Genomic DNA, 17,694 nt, shown 5'->3' with positions numbered 1-17,694 from the left:
CCATCCTTATTAATTCATTTCCCATTTTTCAGTGGAGCAGTATACTGAAGCATACAAAAGAGTTAATCGTTTTCAAAAAGTGCAGTATACTGAAGCATACAAAAAAGTTAATCGCTTTCAAAAAGTGCCTGCCATAGTTGACAATGATTTTCCTTTATTTGAATCGGTAACAATATTAAGGTAACATCTTTTAAAATTAAAAGCTACCATTAATAAGCTTCCGTTTTACTAGCAATGAATGGGTATGGTGGTTGGCTGGCTAAATTTGGTGGGAGGACTGTTGTCCACGATTTTGCTATCTATAGGCCTTACGCGCCATCTATAAAAGTATTGGTTCTGACTTGGATCTCGACTCTGTTGATATATGCCTAAGTATAAAGTTCGCCCTGTAAAGTAGCAGAAAATTTAGTTACTGTTTTGTTTAATTTGATAATAAAAAAAAAAATGGCGGTCTATTTTTAGGCTAACTTGTAAAATTAAATAAGTTCAGTTCGCATATTTTCCAAAACACTAAACACATGAAAACAAAGCGACCAAATCAAGGAAAAATCAGGAAACCATTAAAACCATTAAAAAGAATAACAATTTCTTTTGTATATATATATATATATATATATATCTTTGGTATTTATTTATTTTTTACGTCTTCTTATCTCAAAAAGGCAAAGTTAATAACTGTATTCTATACATATTAAATTAATAACTAAAATTCGCTGTACTCCTGTTTTTTACCATCTCTAGTATCCATTTGCCGACTCTGATTCTCATTTGAATTCTTAGCGTTGCCCAATATTGCAAAACAAAAACAAATTTCCAATATATTCTTCATTTACCGACTCTTAGCGCTCTTAACGCACATAACAAGCAAATTAGCCAGAATTTTATAATGAAGAAAATGGCTACGAGAAATATTAATAATATTGTGTATCGGCCACCAGACACTGATTCCGATGATGATTATGATGGCTTCTATTTTGGTGATGAAGTAAATAGCGCATGCATCTGTGCCCTGTTGTTGTTAGATTCATATGCCAATTTTTTTGCAGTTAGCCTCAAGACCAAAGCAATATTTTACGATTAAGGACGAAGAAGAAGAACTGCGAAATGCCGTTTATGGAGATGATCTTATGAGTGTTAAAGAAAATATCAGTAAACTAAACTTCGATGTAAACAGTCCGCTAAAGGGTAAGAAAAAAATTTTAAACAAAGTCGAATGAAGTTTTCCTTAGTAAACTTAATTCTACTCTTTAGGAGGCTACACGCTTTTAATGCACGCCTGCAGGGAAGGCTTTTACGAAATCGTAGAATATTTGGTGTTAGAAAAGAAAGCCAATGTTAATAAACAAGTTGATTCCATCACACCACTGATGCAAGCGTGTGATTGCAAGAGTAAATCGTCCTTCGTAGTGGATAAAATCTGTAATTTACTTTTGCAACACGGAGCTGTCATTAATGTTTCTGATAAATGTGGAACGACACCTTTCATGTTGGCATGTAAAAACGGCCACACTAATATAGTGCGCATCATGATTAAAGATGTGAGCTTTGACACTACGGATAATCGAGGATGTACGCCAATCTTTTATGCCGTCGAAAATAATCATGGAGAAATTGTTAAAATTTTGATCGATGCCGGCGTTAATTACAACAAGCCCAACGGCAAAGGTTACACACCGAAGCAAGTGGCTCAATTTCACGGCTTTTACGATTTATTAGAGTTTTTCCCGATAGAAAAAGAGGATGGCTATATAGTGCCAACACAATTTCTAACCTACAGCACTTACCATGATTACATACCGCGCGTATTTCTGAGATCCGAATGTCCGGAATATTTTCAAGAAGTCTACAAAATATTGTTGTCAATTAATATGGAAAGATATTTAGAGTATTTTGCCAAAGAACGTGTGCCATTAAGTAAATTTTTATGTCTTGATGATAAGGGTTTGGAAAAACTTGGGATTCAATTTCCTTTGTCTCGCATGAAAATATTAAAAGGGTTATTAGAGTAAGTATAAAAGAATTAAATGTAAAATGATTTAATATGAAATTTTATTAAATCTTTTCTTTATGTATAGTTTTCATCTGCATAATTGGCGTAAAAAGTCGTTAAGTCGTCTTAACAAGTTTTCGAAGGATAAGTATGTGTTTTCAAATATTTAATTTATATTTAGTCTCCCTTCAACAATTTTAATTAATTTCAATTTGATTTTGTTTATTGAGCGTTACTATCGTTCGTACGCCCACAGTACAGTTGTTGCATTCACCTTATGAACCATTTCTTACTCTTGTAAACACTATTGAATTTGTGATCTTTTTAAAATTATTGCGTTTGTTATTTGAAGTAATTTGTTGTCAAAGTGACAAAACGCTTTTAGAAACTTATGGTGATGGTGCTCCATCATATGGCAATTGTCGGTTTTGGTTTTAATGGTTTAAAAGTGGCGCCACATATTAACTGGAAAGACCATTTTTTTGGCCATTTGTTGCAAGAGTTCTCCAGCATATACTATGGTAGTTTGAATGTGAAGTTCTTCCGTACCTAGCATACTCACCAGACATGACGTGTTCTGATTACTGCAGTTGATCAGACCGGATGACACGCAGGTCCGAAAGCGCATCAGTGGATAGATCGCTGCCGAAACTATATAAGTTCGTTTGACGTGTTATTGCCGTTTTGTCAAAACTATTGTAAATTATTGTAGGAAATGAGGGAAACTATTTTGATTACTATATATTGTTCCACTTTTCCAAAACAAAAGCCTTTTTTTTTAAGTGGAAAAGTGATCAAAATTTTTGCAAATACCTAATATAAAACAATAAAAGAAAAAGTGCTTTTTTGGAAACACTCACTGGAGCGTCATCATGTTAAATAACTCTAGTGGCTTACTTTAGCCAAGTAGTCTGTAGTTTTCTAATAAAAAAAAAACAATTATTTCCTGATTTATATGTGAATAGGTTACTCAAGGACACATATTTATTTATTTATTTATTTAGCTTCTACGAGGTTTTATTGATCACTGCCTACCATTTAAAACGTTTAATTATAATTAATTCTTCGTTACGCTTCGTAAGACGTCATTTGGAAGAAAATCTTCTGGGACCTGTGGAAAAAGAGCATATACAAATTATGTTAAGACGTTTGGAGGATTATCAATTGACCATCAAGGCGCTAAGGAATACAATTACATACGTGAGTTTCTTTTCACTATCATCTCTTGTATAATAAAAAAAAAATGCTTACGATTCTCTTTACAGTTGGCTTCATTCAGTCCTGACAAAAATCCCCTTTACATCGACTATAACGAGTATTTAGCTGAACGTAAACGTTCCCGAATTAAGTGGTACTTCAAATACACTACTATTGCTATTGGTATTTCAGTATTTATTTGTTCCAAGTTTAAAAGATTTTTTTAAATAACAAAGCACAAATTAAAAACCAACTAAAGCACACGCAACCCCCACACACGCATTCGCTTGCATATCTAGCAGACACAATTTATATGTATTTAGTTTTAGTAAAAATTTCATGCATTTATTTAAATCTCATTCTACTTTAATTGCATTTTATTTGTCTAGTGTTTAAAGGAAACGTTCTACGAAACGTGAACGTTCTGAATTGTTGATGAATTTTAAAAGTTCATTCAACATGTTACATTAAAAATGTTACAAAAAATAATATAATGTTGTTTAATTAGCTTACAAATGAATTTAAAGCTGTTAACGGCTTTCTGACATATACTGTACAGGATTATCTCTTATGGCAAGAATTAGAATAGAATAGAATAGAATAGAATTGATTCACAGAAGAATCGTTTTCCTTTTTCAAATTATCATTATTTTTATAGCCATTAATGAAGGAGGAAGGCGTATATTTATTTTGCCAAAACGTTTGCAACGCCCAGAAGGATGCTTAAGAGGTCTCGCAAAGTATATATATGTATGTATTCTTGATTAGCATTAAACTCTAAATCAATTTAAGCATGTCCGTGCGTATGTCTGTCAGTCTTGCCTGGTCGCAAAACTCAAGCTATTGATTGGTGTAGCACCTATACAAAAATGAGGAAAATTGACCGCGCCTACCCAGTATAATATATTTTACAAAAATTTAATTTTTATTCAATATCTCGATAAGGCGCAGAAACACAGTCTTTACAATCCCCGGAAAGTATATAAACTTTTCGCCAGTTTCAAATTTGGAATGCATTTAAACATGCTCGTCTGTTGCTCTGTCCATCTGTCTGTCCGCATAAATGTGTAGTATTATCGCCTACAAATTTGCAAAAAAATTTAAAAGTGACTTAACTTTCTTGAAGGAGACGCCTGCGACGCCCACATGCCTATGCGACAAAAACTTTTATTTTGAAAGTAGAAAAAATCAGCCGCGTCCACCTCATATTAAAGAGCATGAAAATTTTGTTCTTTTTTTTGCCTTTTTTAGGATAAGAGTGATGGGTATAAAAGTTTCGGTCATGACGGAATATAATGTTTCTGCTTTTTTTCTTTCCTATCGTAGAGGCGAAGACCTTATAACTAATACAATTTTGGAAAGATACCGTGGTAGAGTTAAACTCGCACCTGTTCTTGACATCTATGAGACACATAGCTCATTTGCCAAATAGTTATTAGAAATATATATGTGTCGAACGCCCCATATTCTAGAAGATCAAATTTGTTTCTTCTTCTTCATGAGGTCGAAAATAGTCAATGTCCGCCCGTAAAACCGATAAAGATTACAAGAAAACTTAATAAATTTTCTTTTTCCCTGAACTCGTGTCTTCAAAATTAAGGTGAATCTTACATTTTTCCCAAACAAAATCTTTGCTTCAATTCCGAAAATCACTTGAACAGAGTCAAAGGTTCATCCATCCCCAAGAAGAAGCTGTGGGTTTTAGGTTTTAACGATAATAGACCTGCACATTGATAGGTCTGACCGTGGGCATGGAATTTCTGCTGATGGTAATTGGTAAACGAGTCAGAGCCTAAATCTAATATCACTTTTTCTTGTTCATTTTTTTCCTGTGTTAGTTGTACTTACTGTACCCTAGGAATTGAAACCGCAATAATGCGTTCAAGATGTAATAGATCGGGGATTGATCGGTTATTATTCCTATTGGAGACCTCTTTTTTTTTAGCCAAATTACAATAAGTTATCAAGCTAACATTCATTCATTTCTGCTTAAAGTTTTAAATGCTTCTTCTTCTTGATGTAATTCTTAACAAAGATGTCTTGACATCGTTCTTTAAACTCAACTTGTACTCACAAAAACTAATTTCTCTTAATTTAGAAAGTATTTAACAATTTTATTACAAACTTCATTAATTAAATTTAATTTAATAAACAATTGCTTAAAATTATTTATTTTTCGTATTGTGTTTCGGACATTACTCCATAGTTAGCTTTCAAATATTATTATTATGATAACAATACCACATATGAGGAAGTAAATGATTCCACCAATTTTCAATCAATTTTGGGCAATTAAATCGGGCGTAATATTCTGTGCAATAGGCGGCAACTAGTGCTCCATTACCCACTATTAAGCTAAACCATAAAGCAAAATTACCGAAATTCTTCGGTGCTAAACGAGTAATGAATACTAAAAGTACTCCAAGTAGGCCCAAGAATATGCATATGGCGGGAAAGAATAAATGCAAACTGAAACATAACGGTATATCATGAAATAGAGCTGATATCCAAAAAACGACGAGTGATGATAAAAATTTCGAACCCTTAAATACATAGATGTAAAAGTCTTTATAGATATATTCGTATAGCCAATCATGGACTATTACGTTCCATTTGCGATAATAGGTATCGTAATTGGAAGCAGTCCACCAATCCTTGTAAAACATTCGATCGCCAAAGCGTAACAATTCAGCAGTGAAATTATGCCAAGCATGTAAGATCATATAGAAGCCGGTTAAGAGGATCATCGTGAAAGGCATAAGTGAAGCAAATAACTTAACCGTTATAAATGAAATGTTGAAAGAATGTTTACCGAAATCACTAAAGTTGGGTACAATGTAGCATTCACAAATGTAACTGTATAGGAAAGCTATTGCGACAACTTCCATGAAACGGGACAAAGCAAATTTCCATCGAATGCGCGACGAACGAGGATAAAAATCGCGATAGACTAGAGTGGGAGCAAACAGAAAATACAAGTACCAACTAAAGGATGGGAAAGCTATGGCTATGGCATGTTGTGTTAACTGATCGTCCGTCTTGACTTTGCCGTGGAGTACGCGCGGAATATTAGTGCGCACAAACGCGTGCATTTTCATTAGCAGACGTATCGTTTCCAATTGCAAGACAATTCCCGATGCAAAAGGTAAATCCAGTTTAAAATTTAGAAAACAAGCGATAATTAAAAATGAAAATTGACTTAGCGCGTACAGGGTTAGACAGGCGCAAGACCACAGCTTACCGGTAAAGCCTGAAAAAGGATATAATATAAACGAATAAATCAATTATCTACAGGCTCTCTATAGAGATATTTACTTTGCGGTTGTAATATCTCCCTCCACGAAGCCCACAAACGGCAAGCATAGTAAATTCCAAAAACAAATACATGCTGCAGCAGCCACACCAATAGCACATATTGAATCTTGGCGAACGATGTACGAAAAGTATCCGAACCGATTTTGAAACTAAAAAATGCATAAAGATGAAGTAAAAACTGCTTTCTTACTCTAACTCTCAGAAAGTGGTTTTTATACCCACCACTGAAGTGTTTACCAAAAATGTACTTTCGCGTCCGTTATCAATTACGAATGTTTCATTGTTTAAATTTTCAAGTCATCGGATAGCGGTTAATGACTCTTAACATTTTGGCTTGATAGAGAAGGCATTGAAGCTTGGGGGTATAATCATTTTTTTTTGTGTGCTTTGTTTTTTTTTTTTTCATAATATATGTAACACTAAAAAGGAAGTTTCAGAGACTCTGAAAAATATCTATATATGACCAGCATGAAATTCTGAATTGATTAAGACAAGTCTATCCGTAAGTATGGTGTGTGTTGTTGACACTCTCCTCTCGTTAAAATAAGGCGATCAACTTTAAATTCGGCAGAAATATTGGAAGACTTTGCACGCAGGTTGGTATTACAAATTGGTCAATTTGATGAGAGCATAAGTCCGCAGTGAAGCGTGAAGCGCTTTTCTAAATAAAAATTTATGGTTTTTTGCTCATTACACGAAAATTATAAAAGTTAGAAGACTAATATTTTTCAGATCCACTTTACGAGCCACTCTACTCGTTACGTCCACAAATGGAAAACATCCGCCACGCCCACATAAAGTAACAAGTGATGAAATTTTATTTTTTTCACCTTTTCTAGGCTTTATCCCGATTTATCATAAGGCGAACAAGACATATTATCTGCCTAAAACTGGGTTAAGTCCACTACGACCAGGTGGATTAATTTTTTTCTTAATAATACTAGCGATAGGGGTGTCAAATAAAAGGAGTTGGAGAGTAGAATGCGAACAAATAAGTGTGTTAGTTCCAAATAAAATATCTCGGACGTCAGGACGTAGTGAACTAGTTTTTTCATTACAATACCGTTGATATGGGCATCACATGCGAGAAGCTAATTATGTTCATTCTAAATTAGTTGTAATAGGCGCCACGACTTAGTGAATAAATGTTTTCTTCGTTATAGATATCAAATGAGAGGAGTTGGAGAGGAGAATGCGATAAAGTGTATTAGTTATAATTTAATTATGGTGAACGTTTCGAAAGAAACCCAATTTCTTGCTAAGTGAACCAAGCGTTTAGTTGGTGGTGGGTATGCAAAAGTCGGCATCTGCCGAATATAATTTTCTTATTTTGTTTACTAACCTGCCCTTCGCCAAATAATCCTGCACTATGGTATTCAAGAGAAAAACTGTAAATATTGCGTAAAATATATGATAAATCGTTTTCATATGGTCAACCTTCAGCAAAGCAGTTAAATATGATTCACGTGTCGTAAATATCTTATCAGGTAAATGACGTATTGTTTTGCCGACATTGTTTATTGTCTCTTGTATATGTTGTTTGTCTTTGTTGTTATGATCAACTACTGGATTTTCTTTACTAGTGTTAGTGGTTGCTGCTGCTATTGTTCCCATCTGGCGATTTGTCCAAATACCGGTTTTCTGTTGATGTTCTGCTTGGGCAAAATTGGCAAACTCCTGACTTTGCACATGTTGTTGTCGAAGTTCTTGCATGACCTCGTCTAAGCAATTCTTAACATGTTTTTGTACATCTTTTAAAATAATTGCTTGAAATAGCTCCAATTTATGACGCACAACGTCCATTGTTTGATCATTATTAAGTGCATTATTATATCCTGAAGAAAAAAAAAAAAAAAAAAAAGAAACCGATAAATATATATAATTTTTCTTTTTAATTTCATTTCAGCTTGCTTACCCCTATCTATTTCATTTCCTAAGCAATCTTTTTTAATTCTACTATTAACTGCGTTCTCCATGATTTTATCATCGAATCTAAAATTTTTGCCTCTGTTTTAATTCTTGTTTTATACTAATCCTAAGATTAACAAATTTTCCAATTTCTTCACTGTCTTCACTGTTTGAATCTGTTTTTGCACTAAACTTTGACTTGCACGTTCATTACTTGATTTTCTGGTGCAACAAATGGTTGAGTAAATATCATAAACACATGCACAAAGCAGACTTTTGAACTCCTTTCATCTTTATTTAACTATGTTTTCTATGCTTCTGCATAATCAGAGCTCATTGTTTTCACTTATTGTCATAACGTTATGCTATAATAGTTCACTTTTATTATAGAGAGAGGAACTATGCCTGTTACTGTTTACTGCCGATTGTTCTCATCTCTATCTCGCCCTTCGGTTTGTCTAATACTAATACAATTGATTTATACAGTTAATATCGTTTAATATAAGAGAAATTGAAGATAAACTGGAAAATGAGCTCAATAAGGGCGATAAGGAAGTATTTAATTCCAAATGTTATTAAAGGAATGGTGAGTTTTTTTTTAATGCGCTTTAATAATCTAAACATGTACTCGCTCAAAGAGAAACCAACTGTCGATTAACTGAAAGCTATTCACAGCTAGTCACACTTTTTATAACTAATGCGTGTTATTAGAGAGGCAAATTATTTGAAAATTAATAGATTAGAGTAGATTAGATAGACTCTGGTCGATTCAACTATGTTTGTTTGTTTGGCGCTTAAAAATTGAAATTGTATTAATAAGAAAATGGTATTTGGTCGTAACCGAATCTCTTATACCCATCACTGTTGTCCTAGATAACGCAAAGAAAGTAAAAGATCTCAAAGTGGGCGCGACTGATGTCTCCTATTTTCAAAATTAAAGTTTTTGTGTCATAGGCGTATCTTTGGGAAAGTTTAGGTCACTTTCAATTTTTTTTTTTTTGCAAATTTGTAAGCGATTTCAACGGGAAAATGTTTACCGCACATACTGCATAGTTGCACAGACAGCCAGACGGACATGTGTAGGCCAAGAATTTATATACTTTACGGAAATTTTTCTGCACTGAAACTTGAAACAAAATGACCTTTTTATACACTATATACATTGGATAGGCGTGGCCAATTATTTCCATTTTTATATAGCTAATACAACATCACCCATACAATATATGTTCAAACTGTTGTACATTTATCTGCTATAGTTTATGAGCAATGAGCAAAAAACCAATTTCTAATAACTAGTTCGCTTGGGCTGTGGGTGTGTCCTTCGACCGTTTTCAATACCAATTTGCGTGCAAGAACTTCCAATGTTTCTGGCAAATTTGTAGCTTCATTTTTGCGGCCAGGACAATGTTTACAACAAACATTACACGGACAGACAGACGGACGGACATGACTAAATCGATTTAGAATTCGATGCTGATCACGAGTATACATACTTTGTGGGATCTCTGATGTTTCTTTCTGGGCGTTGCAAACGTTTTGACAAAATGAATATACCTCTCATTTTTCGTTGATAGGTATAAAAATATTGAAAAATTGTAGGAATGCGAAAGCCGATGATGAATATTTTTTGATAATATGAAAAATGTCGGATTCCGAAAAGGAAGTGGGTCTTTTCACTCTCTAACATCAACACATGTATGAATTGATTTATTTTTTCAACATCCAGAAATACGATTTCGAGAACCCAGGGTAAGATTCTGAGTAGATTTAAGCACCTCCGCCTGCGCGTTTGTTATCAATTGTTGCAAAACTCATTACACAGCCATATACACAGCTTCGTCGACGATAATTGTCCAAGTTATAGGAGATACCTGGAGCTCGGTATATAGATTGACGCAAAACATTCAAAAATGCGGATTATATTACCTTGATTCCTTTGCACCAATCCACTTATAACACACGATACACTGAAATTAAAACTCTATAGGGGATAAAAATTAGTATAAAAATAGATCAAGTCGGCCAACATTTACGTTTATTAAATCACTTTTTTTGAAATTACAGTCGATGAATTTGAGATGGCATGTACCGAGCAACATTTCATCTCTTGATTTAATTTTCTTACTTCCTTTTGTTACGCTTATTAATCATGATCTTTAACTTGACTTTAAGCGGAATGATAAACTTATTGAAGCTTTGTATTTAACGATTGTAGTCTGTAGCAGATAGGGATCTAGAATTCGGCAAAATTCATATTTATTACACTTTATAAAAGTGCGGTTGACCCTGTTCTTGTGCGGTATTATTCTATGTGCGCTCACTTGAGCGCTCTATTTTATGCGATTTATTTCCTTTTTAAGCGATTTGTTTTCTAGAACTTTTTTTATGAGGTGAATGAATATGTATACAGATAGAGAAGAAAAGAGAGAGAGAGGGAAAGAGAGAGGAAGCATATTGAAATGATCTTTTCGAAAACGTTTCCTTGTGTAATTTAATCATTAATTTTGTTTGATGGAAGATACATTCGACCTCACTATTTCGTAAAGCGAAGACATATTTTCTAAGAAACTTTTTTTTATACATTCCTTCTCCTCCCCAAGGCATAACGGGGTGCTTCTTTAATACGCTATGAAAAACCATTTTTCATAGCTATTTATGAAGTTTTTTTTTTTTGCGGTTTCTACCTGACGCACAAAAGCAGTCCCACCCCTGGAACGGTTTGATAAACGGGTGACAATGTTTTTTGGAAATGTTTTGGAACACTTGTGCAAGGGGCTTTGAAATACTTTCGAATGAGAACTGATTTTTCAAAAACCTTAGTGTCTCTCGTTTATGACTACTATTTATGGTTTAGTTTATAATCAATTAACTCGCATTTATTTCAAAGATTAATCAAGACAGTGACTAGTGTTATTTTAATACCCGTGACCGCAGAATGGGTGGTATATTCATTTTGTTAAAACGTCTGCAACGTTCAGAAGGAAGCATTAGAGACACCACAAATTGTATATATTCTTGACCAGCATCCAATTTTAAATCGATTCAAGAAAAAATCGGACGAAGGACACGCCCACAGCATCACGTAAACTGAGAACACCTCTGTTTTTCAAAAGGATTTAAAAATGGTTTTTTTGCTCACTACTCATGAACTATAGAAAAGTTGAACGCATATTCTATGGACGATGCTGTAGCATCTGTGTACAAAAATGGAAAAAAATTGACCACGCCCACCCAATATTATAGTGTATCAAAATTGAATTTTTTTTATCAATGCGTCTATAAGGCGCAGAAACAAGCTTCAAAAAGTCCGTAAAATATACAAATTCTTCGCCAGTTTCAAATTTGGAGTGCACCTAAACATGTCCGGCTGTCCATCTGCGCAACTTTTTAGTGTTTATGCAAATTTGCAAAAGTATTTGAAAGCGATTTAAATTTTTTCAAGGACATGACTGCAACGACCACACGCCTATGTGACAAAAACTTTTTTTTTTTATTTTGAAAATAGAAAAAAATCAGCCGCGTCCACTTCATATTATAGAGCATGAAAATTGACTTTTTTTATCTTTTTGCTTTCCTTAGAACAAACAATGATGGGTATAATAGATTCGGTTACGATCGGTTATAATTTTCTTGTGCTTTTTAGTATTTCGTTTCCTTATAAAGCTGAAGCCAAAAATTTATTAATAAGAAAAATATTTTATAAGGGGTTTGCTATAACACTTGTAACACACACTAAGAACAAGATTGCGTATTCATTAATATATTCATTAGTTTAAGAATTTTTATAATTAAAACACCATTCCGTGATTGAGCGATATAGAATGCTTACGAATTATAAATGGGAATCCAATACTTTTTGTTCCTAGTTGATAGCCGATCAAGTTCGAGAGAGAAAGGGGTATCTCGAACGTTTCTATGCACTACTGGTAATAGTTTACCAAACCAAGGTATAGTCCTAGATGTAACAGATCACGCCTTTAAAATTACAAAACACTCTGCAATTATTGATAAACAGGATATGTTCTGAATTTTTATCCAATTTCCCTACAAATCATAACGAAAGGGGGATTTATTTAGTAGAAATGACTGATTTATTAATGAACAACTCCTTCATTTTTTTAACATGTTTCCAAACAGCGCAACCTTATAGAAGTGAGGTTAGATAGAGAAACGAACGGATAGGAAAGGTAAGAAGAAGGGGAAAAAAAGAGCGCAAAAGATAATTAAATTTGAATTAAAAATATGGAAAGTAAACCAAAACTAAAACAAATGAACAACGACATACCACTTTTGATTGCATCACCTGGATGACTGAAAAGATCGTCTTAATTAACTAAAGCTGCAATGCCCAAATTGATCTTCATATCGCGCCATTTTATGGATCAAATAAACATTGTTACCGGATTTTGATCGAAATTTCCTAAAGGTCTTCAATTTCAGTAGTCTACATGGATACCTTGAATTTTGAATATTTTTGACTGAACTCGTGTAATGCTTTTCGCGGTATTGTGGACATTTTTTTTCGCTATTGTTTACTGCCGGTTTCATCATCATCCTTCACATTTGATCAAGAGTGTATACATAATTGTTGAAATTCTGTTTACTCAGGTTTTATAACTTCGACGTTTACAACTAAAATGGCAATGAACCTTAAACCTTGTTAATGAGAGACGGGGCAATCTTGTTCGTGATCACTACCGCATTGGAAACTTAGGTAAGACTGCGAAACACTCGCAAAAAAAACTTTGTTGTGTTGAACGCCACATTTTCTTTATCGGCTTCCAATTTTTTATGTCAATTTTAAATCTATTATATAGGAATTATTTCCGCTCCAAAATCTAAATCGTGGACGATAAATGAAGATCATCGATCAGCTAATTAACTCTTTGCCCAACAGGTACAAGGTGCAAGGGAAAATGCAGAAATACATCTCTGCACATTTACTTTATATAAAGAGCGCAAACCAAGTTAACAACTATTCCTGAGAGTTGGTTATAAAAAATTATGTATATATATATATATATATCTATATATAAGCTTAAAAGAAAACTTAAAAAAAACAATTAAAAAGTAAATTAAATTAAATAACTAAAAGCGAATGTATCTAGTGAGTGGAAACAAAAATTAAAAATAATGCTTTTTTTTTTAAACAAAATTAAAAAAAAAAAATTTGTGGTTTTTTTTTTTGGAAATAAAATTAATAAATATATATATATATTTTTTAACTCGTTTACCTTTTATTCTTTTTTTTTTGTTTTTGTTTTTGAAAATACAGAAGAAAAAAGAAAGCTTTTTAAAGGAAAAAATTTTTTACAAAAATTACTTTTTTGTAAAGCACACTTACTTAAATATTAAAACAAATAATGCGTAATTAATAGTTTTTCAAATGGATTGTAAGGATTACGAACTCATTTAAATTAAAATTAAACGAAAAGGACAGATTATGACATAAATTGTTATTCCTATATAAGCAGATTCTCTTCATTTATCTACAGAGAGAAAATCAAATTTTTATACAAATATATTTGGTGCACAAACATTGCCGCGACAAAATCATGTTCGTCTTCTTTGTTACGCTCTTGTTATAACTAAAGAAAAAAAAGACTACACGCAAAACAAAAGTAATGAGGCCGCCTGAAAAAATGTAGGTTTCAATAAAGCAACTAACAGGCGTTTGTTTGGAAATGGCTGAAAACTTTTTATAGCACTGAAACAAAAAAAACAGTATATTTAAATTCATTCCGATTATTTTATCTTTCCCATACACAAGCTTAGAGGTTGATACTCTGTTTTTTTCACTATCTATTCATCATCGATTATTACAATTTGCGAAGGTTTGGCTACATGAGTAGCTATAACTGAGCCCGCCGATAGTAATCCTACTGCTGTCGTTGTTGCTGTTGGTGCTGTAGTCAATTCCGAAGTCTTTGCTGTTGTTATTGCTGAGGTTGAGACTTCAATTTTGTCGTTTGCTAGTGTTGTTGTTGCGGTTGTTGGCAATGTCTGTGCGGCTAATTGTCACTTTGAATTTGCCGTTGTTTGGGGATCATTTACACGCTGATAACGTGGCTTATTACGAGTAAACGGTAGATACTTATATTTGATCATATGCTTTAAGTAGAAAATGTATATTACTTTATATGTAATGTCATGGCAGCAATGGTGTCTTCATACCTTTATTTGTCTCTTCATAGTTATGCAGAATAATGTTATAAAATACATAACCAGTATGGGCCAAAAAACAGGCACATTAAAGCAATCAAAAAATGTGCAAACTAGTCCTATCAGCGTACTTTTCACAATTGAGAGCCAAAATTTGAATTCCGGCAAGCGGCGTATAAATGGTCGAAATTCTTCATTGCTACGCATCGGCAAGTTTGGACCATCGTCTAATAAAAGAAGCAAGCAATACAATTCAATTATAAAGATCGCCCTTATGAAGCTCCATAATATTTGCCTATCGCAATCATATTTATAAACTGAACAAATTTGTAACGTACAAAAAGTGATTTTAATACTAGTCTATAGCAGCAAAAAAGCTTTTCTTTAATTTTTGTTTCAATGTATTTTGGAAGTCAGAAAAGCTCATATAAATAAAATATAAAATCAATAACAAATAGTTTCTCATCGAAACTAAGTTTTATTTTTTCTGCATTGAGTCTTCAGTCCGTCTTTGTTTCCGCCCTCCCCCTCCACCGCTCAATTTCTTTTGCAACCCTAAAATCGACCGCATACAAGCAGCCCTTAAGTTAATTAGAGCATATTTTTAACATATTTACCGTCATTTGCGTATGGGTCGAATTCGGGATCAATTTTTGGTGTTAAAAATGCAATGAATAGATTCAAATGATAAATGCCCACCGCATAGCATACTATATACCAGCCATGGTAAACAAATATGCGTAATAGAAAAAGTAGCAGCAAAATGCCAGCACCAATCCAACGTAGTTTAGTATGCGGTGTAGAGCGATCTAATGTGCTTTGATAAATCTGTAAATAAAGTGTAGGTTAATATTCAAATACATTAGAATTGCACATGAAATGCTTACTTGTGATAGACGTAGGAAAATTTTTTTGACTCCACTACTACTTGTTGATGATGACGACGCGATTTCTTCATTCATCATATTTTTCTATTTATGAATTTTATAGCAAATTATTTTAACTTTTTATTCTTAAATACAAAAAAAAAAAAAAAAGAACGAAACAAAAAAAAAGGAAGGTTGCAGGAATATGAGCACGCGTCACTCTTCTTCGTCTAATATTGGAATTCTACAAAACAAATTTGACTGATAACTATTTCATGGTTGGTCGCTTCTTCTTTAAGGGTCAGCCTTATTTGCAATGGCCTTTAAATACTTTTAATGCCACCTATACACAAAATGTCGCTCCCCTCTTCTGTAAAGGCTCAGAGACTCGCAGGTAAGATTCCAAATTCCAAAGTAGCTTCTATTATTTCGCAGATTATTATTATTGATTTAACTTGTTTCTTGACACAACCAAAATATAATTTATGGCAATTTCATGGTTTATTTTATTAGATATAATTCGCTTTTCGGCAAAATTGTTATTTTGTTAAAAATGTCACTTTTTTCTTAATGACGGCTGATTATTTTCAGCACACAAACGCACATTTAACTATCCACGTCATGGTGTTTAAGGAAAGTAGTAAAGAATTTAATACTTTTGCTAAAGAACTAAAGAATTATATCTAAGCTTTATTAAATAATTAAATAAGTTAAACTTTCTTCTATGTCTTTTTATAATATTTCGTATACAATGAATATAATGGACTAAATTATTTAATTATAACTAAACGATTCAACAAACATTTAATAAAACCTAATTTAATACTTTTTTAAGCAACCAATATTTCAGGCATTTTTTCAGTCAAGTCCTAGAGAAACATGTGAATGAGTGTACGTATATTTACTGCTAATATCGGGCTGGCAATGATTTGATAAGAAAGTTAGCAGATAGTGTTAATACAAGAGTTTGGTGAAAGGAAAATTTGAATATGTTAGATAATGAAGGTCTTTTACAAGCCGGAGACTATTTAACAATAATTGGGAAAGTGTTAAACTATATATGCAACGAAGAATTCACTGAACGGGGGAATGTTTATCCAAAGGATCTTTTTCTTCCCTAAAGACAACTTCTGATTGAGTAGTTTTTCTTTTCGTTTTTGTGCCATTGACCAAAAATTGACCAAAGTTCTCTATATATGATGATTTTGTTGAGCAGACATATTTGCCTACGTTTTAGCCATATATCAAAGGAAAGCAAATGTTTGGCATAAGCAAGAAACTGGCATTATAGTTGAAAAATTGTATAAAACTATTCAGGAGACGTACAAGGGGAGATGAATGCATATTTTTTATACATTTATATATACAAGATTATATATTATATTTCAAGCACTTGTATGAATATATGGAAAGAATTAATATCAAATTTTTCAAAATGGGGGAAAATCGAATGCCACGCCTATAAAAATTGTATAAAACTATTCAGGAGACGTACAAGGGGAGATGAATGCATATTTTTTATACATTTATATATACAAGATTATATATATTATATTTCAAGCACTTGTATGAATATGTGGAAAGAATTAATATGAGATTTTCATTTTTCCCAGATAATCCCAGTTTATATATTACTAAGATAAATATCCTCCTCATATATACTACGAGCTTTTGGTTTTTCCATTCCTTTAATGACTTTGCCGCTACGCGAATATTCTATGTAATCTTCGGTTTGGGCCAACAGTAGCGATTTAGGTGGTGCTTGAATCAGTCATTACTTTTTATGTTTATATTTTTATTTCCGCCAATTTGTAATTAATGAGTTAGGTGGTAGACATAATATGTAGAGTCGAGGAGGAAATGATCCAGTTGCAAATGCAAGGAAGCGTATAAAGTTCTGGTATTTACTGTGCCAGGCGGACGTTATATTAAACAACATAGAAATGCACTTTTTTATAGCAACCCGTATGCAATCCTTTGCATGCTGTTATAATGTAATAATATGTTATCCTAGGTCCATTGTGATGCCCACTATACCTAGATGTGTTGTATAATTTTGTTTATTTTTGAATTCGTGGTACTATAACTGACTGTAATGTTAAAAATGTATTGATAGTCATTCCCAGAGAATCTTTTAACTCATATTAGTTAGATGTAAATTATGTTAAATGTTGTTGGTAAGCTCCATTTGCAATAGATGTTGTTCTATTATCACCTCAGTTCAGATCTTAGGCGCAGCTCTTAATGAAAGAC

At 33.0% G+C, this 17,694-nt stretch overlaps 3 protein-coding genes across 3 annotated transcripts; 1 reads left to right on the top strand and 2 right to left on the bottom strand.

Annotated features, from left to right (window-relative positions):
- Positions 1 to 823: 823 nt before the first annotated feature.
- On the top strand, positions 824 to 3,485 carry LOC119641374 (inversin). Its single transcript, XM_038039982.1, has 6 exons — positions 824 to 985; positions 1,047 to 1,185; positions 1,252 to 2,005; positions 2,076 to 2,138; positions 2,995 to 3,190; positions 3,256 to 3,485. The coding sequence occupies exons 1-6, from the start codon at positions 887 to 889 to the stop codon at positions 3,412 to 3,414; spliced, it is 1,410 nt and encodes a 469-aa protein (XP_037895910.1). The 5' UTR covers positions 824 to 886; the 3' UTR covers positions 3,415 to 3,485.
- Positions 3,486 to 4,896: 1,411 nt separating this feature from the next.
- LOC119641400 (sterol O-acyltransferase 1) lies at positions 4,897 to 9,207 on the bottom strand. Its single transcript, XM_038040039.1, has 4 exons — positions 8,418 to 9,207; positions 7,845 to 8,337; positions 6,503 to 6,651; positions 4,897 to 6,437 (listed from the first exon to the last, which is right to left on the bottom strand). The coding sequence occupies exons 1-4, from the start codon at positions 8,476 to 8,478 to the stop codon at positions 5,401 to 5,403; spliced, it is 1,740 nt and encodes a 579-aa protein (XP_037895967.1). The 5' UTR covers positions 8,479 to 9,207; the 3' UTR covers positions 4,897 to 5,400.
- A 4,529-nt stretch (positions 9,208 to 13,736) lies between these two features.
- Positions 13,737 to 16,165, bottom strand: LOC119641373 (protein RER1). Its single transcript, XM_038039981.1, has 4 exons — positions 15,463 to 16,165; positions 15,193 to 15,403; positions 14,588 to 14,802; positions 13,737 to 14,524 (listed from the first exon to the last, which is right to left on the bottom strand). Exons 1-4 carry the CDS (start codon positions 15,538 to 15,540, stop codon positions 14,432 to 14,434), a joined length of 597 nt encoding a protein of 198 aa, XP_037895909.1. The 5' UTR covers positions 15,541 to 16,165; the 3' UTR covers positions 13,737 to 14,431.
- Positions 16,166 to 17,694: the final 1,529 nt, after the last annotated feature.

This window comes from Glossina fuscipes, unplaced genomic scaffold, assembly GCF_014805625.2.
Source record: "Glossina fuscipes isolate IAEA_lab_2018 unplaced genomic scaffold, Yale_Gfus_2 148, whole genome shotgun sequence".
Classification (NCBI taxonomy): domain Eukaryota; kingdom Metazoa; phylum Arthropoda; class Insecta; order Diptera; family Glossinidae; genus Glossina; species Glossina fuscipes.
Note: the sequence above shows the minus strand (reverse complement) of the source record. Positions and strands in the feature narration are given on the sequence as shown.

What these genes read in the sequence shown, in the direction of transcription:
- LOC119641374 (XM_038039982.1), top strand. Translation starts at nt 887, where the DNA reads ATGAAGAAAATGGCTACGAGAAATATTAATAATATTGTGTATCGGCCA. An exon ending in TGTAAACAGTCCGCTAAAGG is followed by an intron (nt 1,186 to 1,251) that starts GTAAGAAAAAAA and finishes TCTACTCTTTAG; the next exon opens with GAGGCTACACGCTTTTAATG. An exon ending in AACAAGTTTTCGAAGGATAA is followed by an intron (nt 2,139 to 2,994) that starts GTATGTGTTTTC and finishes TTATTTATTTAG; the next exon opens with CTTCTACGAGGTTTTATTGA.
- LOC119641400 (XM_038040039.1), bottom strand. Translation starts at nt 8,478, where the DNA reads ATGGAGAACGCAGTTAATAGTAGAATTAAAAAAGATTGCTTAGGAAAT. An exon ending in AGGAAATGAAATAGATAGGG is followed by an intron (nt 8,338 to 8,417) that starts GTAAGCAAGCTG and finishes TTTTTTCTTCAG; the next exon opens with GATATAATAATGCACTTAAT. An exon ending in GGAGATATTACAACCGCAAA is followed by an intron (nt 6,438 to 6,502) that starts GTAAATATCTCT and finishes ATCCTTTTTCAG; the next exon opens with GCTTTACCGGTAAGCTGTGG.
- LOC119641373 (XM_038039981.1), bottom strand. Translation starts at nt 15,540, where the DNA reads ATGATGAATGAAGAAATCGCGTCGTCATCATCAACAAGTAGTAGTGGA. An exon ending in TTTTCCTACGTCTATCACAA is followed by an intron (nt 15,404 to 15,462) that starts GTAAGCATTTCA and finishes CTTTATTTACAG; the next exon opens with ATTTATCAAAGCACATTAGA. An exon ending in CTATGAAGAGACAAATAAAG is followed by an intron (nt 14,525 to 14,587) that starts GTATGAAGACAC and finishes TTCTACTTAAAG; the next exon opens with CATATGATCAAATATAAGTA.